Source organism: Hippocampus guttulatus, chromosome 3 (genome assembly GCF_054856545.1).
Source record: "Hippocampus guttulatus isolate MCC_2025c chromosome 3, RoL_Hgut_1.0, whole genome shotgun sequence".
NCBI classification, from domain to species: domain Eukaryota; kingdom Metazoa; phylum Chordata; class Actinopteri; order Syngnathiformes; family Syngnathidae; genus Hippocampus; species Hippocampus guttulatus.
In genome coordinates, this window is record NC_141263.1 from 28,010,630 (window position 1) to 28,024,650 (window position 14,021).

General features: G+C 44.6%; 2 protein-coding genes across 3 annotated transcripts; one reads left to right on the top strand and one right to left on the bottom strand.

Moving 5' to 3' along the window:
* Positions 1–536: 536 nt before the first annotated feature.
* LOC147208101 (adhesion G protein-coupled receptor G5-like) lies at positions 537–10,286 on the top strand. Of its 2 annotated transcripts, XM_086107874.1 has the most exons (14): positions 537–609; positions 711–913; positions 1,744–1,819; positions 2,805–2,946; positions 3,353–3,472; positions 4,544–4,660; positions 4,736–4,781; positions 5,540–5,634; positions 6,703–6,818; positions 7,573–7,838; positions 8,406–8,502; positions 8,607–8,736; positions 8,919–9,081; positions 9,174–10,286. In XM_086107874.1, exons 2-14 carry the CDS (start codon positions 712–714, stop codon positions 9,260–9,262), a joined length of 1,659 nt encoding a protein of 552 aa, XP_085964000.1. In that variant the 5' UTR covers positions 537–609; position 711; the 3' UTR covers positions 9,263–10,286. The 2 variants fall into 2 exon arrangements, with proteins under 2 accessions (XP_085964000.1, XP_085964001.1); XM_086107875.1 differs by lacking the exon at positions 537–609 and having other exon boundaries at positions 629–913.
* On the bottom strand, positions 9,847–11,541 carry LOC147208102 (uncharacterized). The gene is made up of 2 exons (XM_086107913.1): positions 11,140–11,541; positions 9,847–10,730 (listed from the first exon to the last, which is right to left on the bottom strand). The coding sequence occupies exons 1-2, from the start codon at positions 11,264–11,266 to the stop codon at positions 9,847–9,849; spliced, it is 1,011 nt and encodes a 336-aa protein (XP_085964039.1). The 5' UTR covers positions 11,267–11,541.
* Between the last annotated feature and the right edge of the window lie 2,480 nt (positions 11,542–14,021).

Sequence of the window (14,021 nt, forward strand, 5' to 3'; positions counted from 1 at the left end):
GATTGGTGCCACGATGAGTGAAATTTTCTGTGCATATTTTGTGCAGTTATGATTGATCATTTTACTTTATTCATTTTTGTACACGGAGTGGTCGTGCCCATCTGTAGTTTCCCAATAAGGCGCTTTGAAAGCCATTTGGAACGTGTAAACATGTTCTGTTTAAAAATGTGGGATCCAAAATTCTCTCTTTGAACAGGGTCAGGTTGCAAAGAGATCATTTGGGATTTTTTCATTTTCTTCGTTTTTATTTTGACATACAGTATTTTTTAAATTACTGGTAAGTGAGTTTGACTTCATTTCTTTTTTTTTCCCCAAAAGTGCTTTGATTTAGTTGAGTTGTTATTAGTGTGTGTGTGTGTATATATATACATATATACATACACACGCCATATTTTTTTGAGTAAAAGACAAAAAAAAAAGTCACAATAAGGATCATGTCATCAAGCAAAGTTGTAATGTGAGCTCATCTGAGGTTTTTGGGTATTGCTTTTTGTCTGTTGCCACTTCCTCTTTGGATGTTGCAATGTCATTTGCATGTTTTTCTTTCCATTTCGAACGCGGTTGTGTTCTCGTCGTCCTGGCGTCTGGATCTCGGGCTTTCCCTTGAAGGTCAGAAAGGCTTCATTTGAGGCCAAAGGACGATGCCGCATGTTGATTTCAATGTTGGACTTTGATTCCACGATGCAATGTTCATGCTCTTAAATTGTCAGGATGAAGCGGCGGATTCTTGTTTGGCTGCTGCCGCTTTTGGCGTGTTGTGATCGAGTTCTTCGGCGCAATAAAGATCTCGACCAGAGTCCAGGTAGAGGGGACACACCGTATCCAAGTGCCGACGGGGGTACGGAGTGTCTCAACAAAGTTTGTAGGATTAAAGGCCTACACACGAGTTGTGCGGTTTCTGGAGCCAAACCAGGTAGGTGATTTTTTATTTTTTTCCATGTTTGTTCACACTTTGTACAGTATGTAAAGAGTGGGTCCATTTGTAGAGCGCGGGAGCTTGACTGAATACTTTAAAGAGAACAAACCCACCAACAAGTGAGTTTTTAGTAATCGCCAGAAATTGAAAAAAAAGAGGGAACTGTGAGTATGTACAATTAGGGTGTGAAGACAGATTTAAGGTTTCAAATCTGTGTTAAAAACCAGGGTTGGGAATTCACGTTAGGGTTTTCTAGCCCGAGTTTGGATTTGTAGTTCGGGTTTCAAGACAGTGTTCGGGATTTTAGAAAGGCCTTAGGGTTTTATATTATGATCTGAAGGTGCCTATCGGGAATTATGATGGGATTATTGTTTCAAGACAGGGTGAGGATATCAAAGTAGACTTTCAAACCAGGGTTCGGGTTTTGATTGAGTTGGATGGAAGCTACAAAAAACCTTTATCAAACAGCATTTGATTTTCAAAATAGGCTGCGGATGCGGCTTTCGAAATAGAGTTTCAAGGCAAGATATAAAGTATGGTTTCAAAAGAATATTTCAAGTCACGGTTTTAAGACCGGGTTGTGGTTTCAAAGTTGGGTTCCAAGCAAGGTTTGGGTTCTTAATGGGGGATTTCCAGCCAGTTTTATGCTTTTGAATCTGGTTTTTTTCAGAAGGTTTACATCTCATGGCTCCAAGCAAAGGTTGGACTTTGAAACAAATTTCAGGCATTTGGATTTTCAAAAAATGTGCAACCTTTGCCCACCATGTGCCGCATTTCTATTCTATAAAAGTCAAAACGACGACAACAACAATCAAAGTTTTCAACAGGCCTTGCGGATGCCAAACGTTGTATGGCGCACGTCAACACGATCATGGACGGCGGAAAGCCCGACATCGACTTTGAGTGAGTATTGTCACAAAACCGGCCAATGTCAGGGCACACGCGGACAAACAAAGCCATTCACACTCACGTTGACAACTTGGACATCTTAAAGTGGGAATGGGCAATCTTCAGTGCTGGCGGGGGCCACACTTTTTCATCAGTGCTACTCTGGGGAGGGGGGGGGGGTCACACATGAGACCAAGTATTTCCTATGAGAAAAGTGCCAGTTGAAATATGGACCAAATATGCACTCTTGATATATTTCATTTTCATAATTCATTCATCAATGCATTTATAAAAAAAATCCACCATCCTAAGACACCAACGTGGGCTTTGAAGCAAACAATAAAATAACCTCACACCCAGATTTTTGTTTTGTTTGTTTTGAGTGCAAGCTGCTCTCCGTCATAAAAAGGACAATTCAAGTACGGCACAAAACCGCTGAACAGCAAACTAACATTAAGTGCGAGAACTCATTTTTTGCAGCGGACCGTTTTCTTATTGCTCTTCGTCTCCTTTCAAGTCATAATAATAGAAATCCAAATTCTCTTCCTTTATTGTTGTTGCTGTGGCGGCTTTTTGTTCTTGCTGCCCTTAGTCTCCTCTTGGATAAAAATGTGCCTCCCCGCCATGGCTTCAGGGATTAATACTGAAAATTCTCATTCTGTTCTATTATTGTTGTTGCAACGACCAGTTTTCTTGCTGCCCTAAAATTGTGTGTCCGTGCCATGGAGAAGTAAATCCAGGAAGTCCTCGTTCTTTTCTGCTTTGCTTGTTGCGCTGATCCGTTTTCTAGTTGCCCTGAGTCTCCTCTCGGATTAAAAAAATATATATATATGAGCTTGTGGTGGCGAGAGCAGTAAACACAGAAAATCCTGCAGGTCTTCCGGCATTTTGTCATTTCCCATCCAAATATGTGCGTAAGAGCAAGAATATGACGAATCGGAAGAAGACAGAGCATACTGGTATGCGGTGATTTATGAATTTTTTTGTTCTTTGTGTGAAGAGCAATCGAGCGTCTGGAAAATTCACTGGCGCAGACTGAAGTGAAGGAGAGCGCGTCCATGCAGGTGGGCCACTTGATAGCCCTCCTGCTCAAAGCCAGGGGACGCCTCCCTGGCCTGCAGATTTCCGCCAGCGACAGCGAGGTACGGAACGATAAGCCAAGCCCCGCCCATTTGCCTCATCACTCCTCGCTAACAACCCAAGCTAGCCTGAGCTCTGCGGCAACGTTCAAAGCTCGCCCGTTAGCCGAGACCTGCCACTTCAACAGAGTTCCTTGGCACCGATGTGCCAGAGGGACCAGGACTCGGAAGACCGCCATCATGTGGCAACTTTGAGTATTCCAGAAGGAGCATTATAATACTGTTCCTGTTGAGTTTTTCTCGCGATTCGCATCAAGACTCGGTCCCTATCCCCCATAAGCACCGTAGCAGGGCTTTACTGCACCGCGCGGTCAAATCTTTCGGTCCTTGATGCACCTGTGGTATCGCATTCAGTCCATAGAAAACGTCTCATTTACTTTCTCTTCCTGTTTTTTGGCCTTTGTTGTAGGCCAACGCAGGCGCACCCGTCAACAACAGCAGAGTCAACGTCCACCTGCCCGGAGATTTGCTCCCCAGCTCGGACGACAGCCTGCTGTTCTGCATGGTGACGTGGCCTCGATCCATTTGGGTACACAAATTGATTGTTGTTCAGTACACGAGGAGAAAGTCGGGGACAACTCATGTTGTCAACACGTCAACCTTTTCCCTCCAGAAGATCAATCAAGTAAACACGCTGTCCAGGTTCCATGGTAGCGTTTGGTTTGACACAAAATGCAAAACAACAAAAGCAAAAACAACCCCCCCCCCCAATAAACCCCAAACATAATTGCAATAATTTTTATGTAATGCAAAGCTGCCCTGTGAAGAGCATGAGTACTTTTGCCACCTCTGTGCAGAACAGATTTGAAATCACGTTTGTGCTCTCACGCGCGCACGCACGCGCAGCATAAAACAAATCGTTTGCAAGAGGAAGAGATGTCGCTTGTGTGTCAAATGCAGTGATGCAACAACAACAGAGGCTGTGCTGTGCAATTTGAAAAAACTGTTGCAACCTCAGAAGAACTAAAAAAAAAAAAAAAAGCACAAAAGCTCAAAGCGAGAATTTTATTTATTATTATTATTTTTAGGAGTTTTACGGTGTACTTATTTACTGTAATACAGTTTATGGAATGCTGGAAGAACACTGAAATATTCACACCCAAACTGCTGCGGGGCCACAGCTCCTTGCATGTAGCCGATTCCAACCAGGCCCCGCCTCTTAAAGGCACATACTGTATCTAACACAGAGACACTACAAAATTGCTATGATGTTCTATATGTTTTACAGTTGCATTTTTTTTTTGATTTTCAAGTACATTACCTTTATTTCTTTTATTTCCTCATTCGCTTCTGGGGGTATAAAAAGTCTGCACGCCCCTACCCAAGTCAGATGTGTGTGATAAAACATTTTCAGAACTCTTTCTGTAATAAATGCGATTTACAGTATAACTGAAGTGGAGAAAACAAAAGCGGAAGTCAAGGTGAAGCGGTTGCTCAAGTGTGCACACCCTCCTACAACTGAGGGTGCGGCTAATGTTCAGAATCAACCAATCACATTCAAAGTCACGTTTTATGGAACTCAGAACATACCTCCGATACTTCAGCATTTTTTTTTATATAGGCTTTCTATGTTGTGGATGTTTGTTGTTCACCGTTGCAGAACGTGACGTCAGAGGAACTCTACCAGAACAGGCTGCTTGGCTTGCGTTTGCGCGGAAAAACTGTTTCAGGATTGCGGCAGCGAGTGAACATTACTGTCAATACGGTCGCCGTCAAAGTAAGTCAAAGGATGACACTGCGCATGTACTGTAAATACATGCGCAGTGTATGGAAATGTCAATGTGGTCAACAGGAAAGACAAAGCCCCAGATGCGCCTTCTTGAATTTCTCCACAAAAGGTGAGTAGCTTTCTAATTGGCATATTTTCTCACATGCGGGAGTAAGAACATCAATGCAGCGGAATCTCGATTTAACGGACAAATTGGTTGGTCTGCAGAAGTAGCCGCTCTTGATCGTGGCCCGAAAGCCACTCAATACAGTACAAATGTGTTGTTTTGTACCTTTTTCAAGGCCTACAAATGCCCAATACAGCAAAAAAAAAAAAAAGATTGCCGATAAATATTCAAAAGAGCTTGAAATGATCTAAAACGTTTTCGGGTGATCTAAAGCATACTTTGCAGGCACTCGCAGGTGATAGGTTGGTAAGAATGGCGTGTGTGGCATGATGTTCGTGCACTTCCTTTTTTCACCTCTGATTGTACTTTGTAAAGAACAACTTGACCAGAAACACAAAAAGTATCTGAGGCTGCAACGGTGCTTGGGCACAAATTTCTTTCCATTATACTTGAGAATCCACTATTGGCCCGTTTGAATGCATTCAGTTTGTACGTATAAATACAGTCAGTCTGTAAATGCTGTTTAATTCCGCCACTGTAGAGCGTTCATGGCATTCCAAAGCAAATGCGTGAGAGGTTATTTGGACAAACCCTTTTCGAAGAATCTGAAAGAAGGTAATTGGTGTCTAACGTAAAGTGCGAGGCACTGCCTGTTGCATATCCAAGTCCAAGACGTCCGTTTGAGGTGTGGCATCTAATTCGAGTTGAGGAAATCATCTTTTAGCATGCTAGCGAGTGTCCATCTGTTTGTGTCGAAGCAGCATTCAGCAGCAGCGGTTGCCGGACCATCTGGGAACCCAGTCAGAGTCACGTGACCTGTTCCTGCGACCACCTGACCTACTTTGGCATTCTCTTGGTAGGCACTTCTTTTGACATCATTTTTAGTCTCCGTTTAGGAGGATAACCACCAAGATAACGGCCTCTGTTTTCGTGGACGGAACAAGTCGAGCACAAACTGACGTCTAAGTGCGCGCACGGGTGGAGCTTGCCTTCTTTTGATATCTTCACAAACGTGCGCAGTTCGAAACAGGTGTTTGCGTTGCTGCGGGTGTGCATGCAGCCGATTTGCTTTCCAGCCAATGGCGGCGACTCCTCTACTTCCGTATAAAATCAGCGCCAGAGAGGTGCGCGGTGTACATGGCGGAAGCATAAATAGACTTTCTGGAAATCACGTCGGAAATTGACGCGCACAAAATGTGTTGATACGGAACTGCAAGCAGACCGCCACGGGTGGCTGAGGTAAAGTTAGCCGCTGTAAAGTGGAGATCGCCTTCCAACTTTTTCATTCGTGTTCGCGTGAGAGTGACTTCAAAAATATAATAAAGCTCATGATGATGACAATCGTAATACCTTTAATGAATTGCTTTTGACAACGATTGAGAGGGTTTGATGCCACCGTTGTCACAATTATGAATAAAATAGGATGACATCAACCACGCTTATCAGAATCCGTCTGCCTGCGCCTCGATCGAATCGTATCGCAGAGCCTGCACCGCAACTTAGACCTGCTTGCAGCCGGTCGAAACTTTCGTCTACTTTCAGCCGCCAGATTGTCAGTTGCGCCAGATGTGTGTTTTGAGAAAACACCCCTGCTGCGCCAGAACGGCCAGACAAATTCCCAAACACGCTCAACTAGGCATTCACAGCACAAAATCAAGACAAATCCATTTTTACACCCAAGCACTGGCCACAAAAATGGAGCCTACTGTCTCACCTTTGAGCATTTGACTGAAGGCCGATATTCAGAAGAGTGGAAGTAGAAAAAACAGCGACGATACAATCGAGCGGAAACTCTCCATTGTATTGTGAGCCGACCTTTCTGTGGCTTCTTCTCCTTCCTACAAAGTCGGATGCCTTCCCTTCGTTCTTTTCCATCCGTGTGCCCTGGAAGCTCGCCAAACTTGTTGCCGTTTTTCCATCGCAGGTGTCCGCTCCCCTCTCGGACGCCAATGAAGCAGTGCTGTCATACCTCTCTCTGATTGGCTGCACACTTTCTCTCATCAGCCTGGTCATTACGCTGCTGCTCTTCATCGCCAAAAGGTGGTTGGGGAGCGGGTGGGGTGGGGGGGATTATTCTTGGCTTCCTTGCTCAGTGTGCAACTTTCATTTCATAAGATTACCACCTTAGTCTTAAAATTTGCCTCTAGAAAGTCAGACTTTTTTTTTTCCTCCAATTACTTTTTTTTTTTCCAACTTTCATTTCAGGTGTTTTTCAAAATACTCGAATAGAATCCCGGGATTTTTTTTCTAAAAAAAAAAGAAAAGAAACACTTTCATCTGAAAAAAATATTTTGCTCAGAAATGTCCAAGTTTTGTCTCCTAAATTTATGAGTTTTTTTTCAAAACTTTGCCACTTTCAAGTGAAGTAAAATTTTTTTGACCAGTCCTGAATCTGAGAAAAGTCTCAAAGGGCTTCACACACCCACAGTTGAAAAATACTTATGACATTATCTGATCTTAAATCCCGGGGGGCAAGAAAAACGATAAACCTTGAGAAGGGGCTGCAGATTGGGGAATTTCCTCAAAAAAATAGGGAGCAAAAAGTAAAAAAAAAATTAAAAATAAAAACGTACTTGTTTTCTGAAATATAAGTTAAAATTGGGACTTTTTATGATTTTGTTTTCATCCTGAAAATTGCTGCATTTTAAAACAACTACAGTACATGAAAACTATTTCTGTGTTTTTTTCCCCAATATTTTGAAATATACTGTACAAATACGTAATTTTCATTCGAACATGGCTGTTTCCCTAAATATTGTCTCGTGTATAACCGAGCGGTGTGTGCGTCTGGCAGGAAGCTCCGCGAGGACGTGTCGATGAAGGTGCACGCCAACCTGGCCGTGGCGCTGATCCTGCTCAACGCTCACTTCCTGTCCAGCCGGGCGGCGGCGCTGTCGTCCGACGGGCTCTGCTTTTACGTGGCTCTGGCGCTGCACTACTCCTTGCTGACCACTTTCAGCTGGATGGCGCTGGAGAGCTTCCACCTCTACCTGCTCCTCGTGCGCGTCTTCAACATCTACATCCGCAGATACATGCTCAAGCTCGGCCTCGCTGGATGGGGTGAGTCCACGCGTCCACTCCAACAAAAGCGAACGATCGGACGACACCTGCAGAATGTAGCATCAGCTCCGCCCCGTGAGAGGCAGCAATCGGCCACGGAGTATCCAAAACATTGGAAACTGAGTAGAAGAAGCTTCAAACATAAAAAAAAAAAAATAGTCTATTGGATTGACATTTGGGGCTGCCCCCTAGTACGTGCCTGTCTCGAGCCGGCCTTGGTAGAGACAGACGTTGCACGCATTAAAATCACGATTCACCAACATGTAAAGCCGATACCAAGACCGGTTGTGCTCGGACCGGCACCCGAAACCACCGTTCCCTAATCGAGTTGACGGCAGTGAATGAGTTCCGGTTGATTTGGAAACTTCCGCTTCTAGCTACGCAAAAGAACAAGAAACACAAAGTAGACGAAGTAGTAGGCATGGCAACCAATGTGCGACGGATGCCGTTAGTTTGCTGCCGCCTCTCACAACGCTATTATAAAATGATATCCGACTAGTTGAATGAAAAACAAGAGTTGCTTTCCGATAGTCCCAGTTGACGTGAAGGTCTTTTCTCTGTGCGCAGGTCTTCCCGCCGCCATCGTGATCTTGGCCGTCTTTCTGAAACCCGACGCTTACGGGCGCGTGGCCCTGGACGCCACAGATCCCGAAAGCACTCAAATGTAAGCAGGCGGGACTTGACTCCAGTTTGCAACTTGGGGGCGGCGCTTCTTGATGTAACGTGACGTAACGTAACGTGACGGCGGGTGGTGCGGCGTGCGCGCAGATGCTACCTGCTGGACGGCACGCTGAAGATGGTGAGCACGCTGGGCGTGTTCAGCGTGGTGTTTGCCTTCAACCTCGCCATGCTGGTGGTGACCGTCCAACGTTTGACCGGCCTCCCGCACAGCAAACGGGTACGCGCTTTTTCCTTGGACATCAAATCCAATTGCAATTTATTTTTCCAATTGGTGCAAATTTTCCTCATCATTGTTTCGCACGCCATTCAGACTTTTTCCTCAACTGTGTTTCTATGGCTAAGACAAATAGAATGACTTTTTCATATCCGGTACCGAGCGAGCATATTTGTGCATGGCAGCCACAGGTTGGGCAGGGCGAGCGAGGGCGAGCCAAGCAGAACATCAGCACGCTGCTGGGAGTCAGCACCCTGCTGGGCATCACCTGGGGCCTTGTCTTCTTCTCCTTTGGCCACCTGAGCACGGTGGGCCTCTACCTATTCTGCATCCTCAACTCCTTGCAAGGTGGGTGCGCCAAACATTAACGCCGTCCTCCTCGCTGGTCCCCCGTCGGCTCCTCAGCGGCCATGTCTCGTCCTCGTCCTCCTTCCCGGCAGGTTTCTTCATCTTCTTGTGGTTCGTCTTGTCTTGGAGAAAGTCGGCGCCCTCGACGGCCAGCAGTAAAACGCCAAGCGCCAGCAGCTGAGCCAGGCCTCTCAACACTCCTAAATCCGACTGTCACTCTTTTTATCATCTAGGTCTGTTTTGTTGGAGTACAGTAATCCCTCGCCATAACACAGTTCATCTTTTATGGCTTCGCTTTTTCACATGTTCTGCATCCTGATTGTTGGCTTTGGGACTGACTAATGTCAATGTCTGTAAGAAAGCGTGTGTGTGTGTGTGTGTGTGTGTGTACTGTATATATAATGTTTTTTTAATGCTTGGGTCTCACAAAGGGTTACGCTTTGGTTTCGTTCAATTCAGTATTGCATATGTATTAATGGCAAAAGATAAAGATGACTACTTCACAAATTTCACATATTACAAGTTCTTTTTGGAACATAACCCTCATGATCAACGAGGGATTATTTTACATCGTTTCCTGTTTTACGTTTGTGTGCGAGTGTGCGTGTGGGAGGTCATCTCACTCTTCCCCTTTAATATAGGGGTGGGCGTGGGGAGGGGGTTGGCTCCTCATTCTCTTTACTGTGGGGTCTTTGGTTCCTGTATTTAGACGGGCTCTGGCTTTTCCACCTTTAACCTGCATTGTTCTCTAAAAATTCTGCAGCTTCATTGCCTGCTGCTTTTCTGACTGGCACACTCGTGTTTGTTCACCTGATACTTGTAAGAGAAACGTTCATCACACGCAGCGCAGGAGAATGGTTTCTCACCGGTGTGTCTTCGTCTGTGTCTTGTCAAATTGCGACTCAGAGAGAAACTTTTGCCACACACTAAGCAAGAATACGGTTTCTCGCCAGTATGTGTCCGCATGTGTAGAACCAATCCTGGGCGTTCACTGAAGCTTAAGCCGCAGACTGAGCAGGCAAAAGGTTTCTCTCCAGTGTGTATTTTCATGTGTTTGTTCAAATGTGCCTTACGCGTGAAATTTTTGGCACAAATAGAACAGGAAAAAGATTTCTCACCAGTGTGCATTCCAATGTGTAAGGTCAAATGTCCCTTATGCGTAAACATTTTGCCACACACTGAGCAGATAAAAGGTTTCTCCCCTGTGTGCGTTCTTATGTGGATCTTCAACTTTTCCTTACGTGTGAAACTTTTGCCACAAAGTGAGCAAATGAAAGGTTTCTCTCTTGTGTGGCTCCTCACGTGCGCTTTCAAATCCCACTTTGTGGTCAATGTTGTCCCACACTGCGAACATTCCCAGTGGGTTTCTTCGGTGTGACACGTCATGTCACCTTTAGAGTGTTCATCATCATTGTCGTCATCATCATCATCATCCGTGTCATGTGATTGTGATGACACAGCGTCACAATCTGATAGCTGAGCGAAGAAGCCGGCTCCTCTGCAGTGATCTCCATCATGTTCTTCTCCTTCTTCATAATCATCTTCACTCTTCACAATGACTGTCAATGGAAAGTTGGTGACATCAGCCTCCTCCTCTTCCGTTTTAATGTGGGAGGCGTCTGGATATCTGTGAAGATCTTCTACGGTGTCTGAAGAACACAAACAGACAAATACACCTGCTTTGGTCACATCAAGCTTTTCAGGCAAGCGGTGATGCAATGTATAATTGTGGGTGAGCTCACCCTATGCCGAATTTGTTTTCGACCCGACAGTAACAGTGACTCCCCCATGAGGCGTTTTGGTCAACGGGACACTGTAAAATGCTGCGCGTCGACAGAGTGTGCATTTCGCTACATTGCAGAACAAATACTGCCCTCAGTCCAGTTAAAGGAAACCATTACTTGCCGCGTTTTGGCTAAATATTAGGACAGTACTGCTGGTGTCACTTTATCAGTGATCAATCTATCTGAGTTTTGATTGATTTATTAATTGTCAGAAACATTGCAGCGGGACAGCGTTTAAAGTTGGGTTGAACCCATTATTTGAAAGTGAACAAACCTGCTGCGTGTACCAGATCTAGAGGCATCTTATTAAAATTAGCGTCCAGTAGTTGAGCTTGTCGCTCGCTTTCCTCTGTCCGACAAAGTTTCCCCTCGTTCTCCTCTTTCACACTTTGTGCACACATTTTCACACGATAATTACGAGACTTTACGCTCTCACTCGATCGCTGCTCAGCGAAGCGTCGAGAAAGGCGTCAGCTAGCAAGCTAAGCTAACCCCGGTGGAGAAGCTTCAACGCCCATCAAGACGAAGTTATCCGGACACGAACATTTAATCAATGTCGGTTTACTTCAGTGAAATACTGAGAGGACGTCCAGATCGAGGATTCGGCATGTTCAGTGATAATTCGGGAACAATAATTGTGTGACGATGGGGCGGTAAGCCTAAAACGTATGCGGAAGTACAGTCGCACTCGAAAGAGTATGGCGGCTCACATGGACAAACTCCGGAGAACAACAACGAAACGCGAATACGTATGTGTTTTTCTCAAAATAAGTACCATCGATTGATGTCAAAAGCTATTATCTCTAGCTCTAAAGCAATGATGCTATATTACAGGGATGTCAAATTCATTTTTCGTTATGACAGTGAAACCAAACAAATGTTTCATCGTCTTATCCTATGAGTACATGTACACAACGAATTGATGTGTTTCTACTGTTGAACCCCATCAAGTCAACTATAATAGCCTGTTCAATTATTGTTCAAGTGAGTCTTAACAGACTAACAAAATTATTGCAAAAGCGCAACGTTCTTTATGACACATGACAATTTGATATTTCAGTACAGATTTTAGCAAGGATCACGGAAGTTGACACACATAATTTGCTTTCGCGGGCCACATAAAACGACGTGGTGGGCCGGATCTGGCCCCCGGGCCTTGAATTTGACACCTGCACTGTATCGCGAATGGTTTTTTTTGTTTGTTTTTTTTCCAATACTCGAGCTCAAGTGACAACATATGTGAAAGAGAAGTAAGGTATGAAGAGCCCACAGACGGCACGGCGGGCGGAGTGCAGAGGTCTAGGGTTCTCGTGTGGAATTTGCATGTTTTCCTCGTGCCTGCGTGGCCTTTGCTTCAAAACGTTCAAAGTTCCAAATATTCCTCCTTTTTAAAGACGACGTTTTTGATGGCACTTTCTGTTGAATAAGCGTCCTTTCATTGAATTGCTTACAAGTTAGTGGTCTTGCCATGCGGAGGCAGTATCGCATTAGAAGAGAGCCCAGAGAACTGGCGATCATGGCCTGCACACCGGAAGGAGCAGGATATTAAAGCATGACCCTCTTGATGCACAAACAGTTGTAATTGCGTACGGAAGCGTGGAGCTGTCAAGTCAACAGTTCTGACTGGAAAACTAGTTCGAACGTATTTGCAAATACGCTTGAACGTGTTTGAAGACGAAATACCACAACGGCACCAGATGTGGACTTGCATATGCGCGTATCCCATTGCATTATGGGGGAAAAATGCCAAATGGAAATAATAATAATACCATCAAAATTACTATGAAACAATATTCACTTATTTAATTTTCAAATGACATATTGCTATCATGAAGTCCACATGCAAGAAAAAAATTATTATTTTTAAAACTTGCACTTCCGCAATATTCCTTGGCATTATGGGGAAAAATGCGATGTTTTTAGCATTTGGCGTACCAGAACATTCAAACATATTTGCAAGTATGTTCGAATGTACTCATATTTGCTCGTATGTTTCAACATATTTGCAAATACGTTCAAACATGCTTGCGATGCAGGGCCGCAGGGGGGGGGAAGTTAATTGTATGTTTTTATAAAGTGCAATACTGGTAGTTTCCCGTTTGAAGAATGATGAATAATTGCTATTGAGGGCAAATATAAATTGGCCAATTCAACAAAGCTTCATCAAGTCCCAGTTGAAGCGATGAGAAGATTCCTCTGTCAGTTTTGCAGCGTACTGCTGACTGCTTTGTTTTAGATGAATTGTCTGCATGCAGGTGGACTCGCAGGTTGGCCTCGGGGCTCGCAGCCGACCTTCTCTCACCCACCACGGCGCTCACCTGCTCGCAAGGCGCCCGCAGAGGCTGACTCACAGGCACAAGCAGCTGTTGCTGTGTGGGAAGAAAAGTTTCTCTGACTGTAAATGAGCTTTCTTTTCATGTGTCAGCAAAAGGGGCCTTCGACACTCCAAGTGGGAATTTCCAAACTTCATTTGGGCATAATGACTGCTGCTCTCTGTCGTTTTGTGTCTTGTTGCTTTGGGTGCAGCTCAGTGAGGGTCCAAAGAATTCGGATTGGATCATTACTGTCGTTGTGCTTATCCTTTCTCAGGGGAGCAGGAGTCTATTCCACCTGACCTCAGGCAAGAACTGGTTGCCAGCCAATCGGCCAATTACATGGCAATTACATTCATATAATGCACTTTTGCTTGTCTTTATTAAATATATACCACAATTTGGCACAATGAACGAGTGTTTTGTACATCCGATCATAGTTCTGTGGTTGGGAGTCCTTCCGTTCCAAAGTCATGTTTTTTTTTTTAGGTTCAGTAATGACCATCAAATTAGGGATGCCACTTTTTTGAGGACTCTTTGAGGACTCACCGATACTGAGTACTGATACCTTGGCGACTTTTGGAATCTCAACTTTCATTTCGTAAAATGATGAATAATTGTGAACAAAATCTTTCTTTCTGATGCAGAGATGGTTCACCGATTTGTCAAACGGCACAGCACCGTGTCGACTACTCCCAAGGAGGACGTACTCTTACCTGAAAGATCCGTGGCTGGTATCAGCAGCCTCCATGAGTACCTGATGCATTAAAATAAGGCTGGTATCAGCACGCTTCCGATACCTGGAATTGGTATTCGCTCATGAGCGTGAATGATTGTTTGTCCT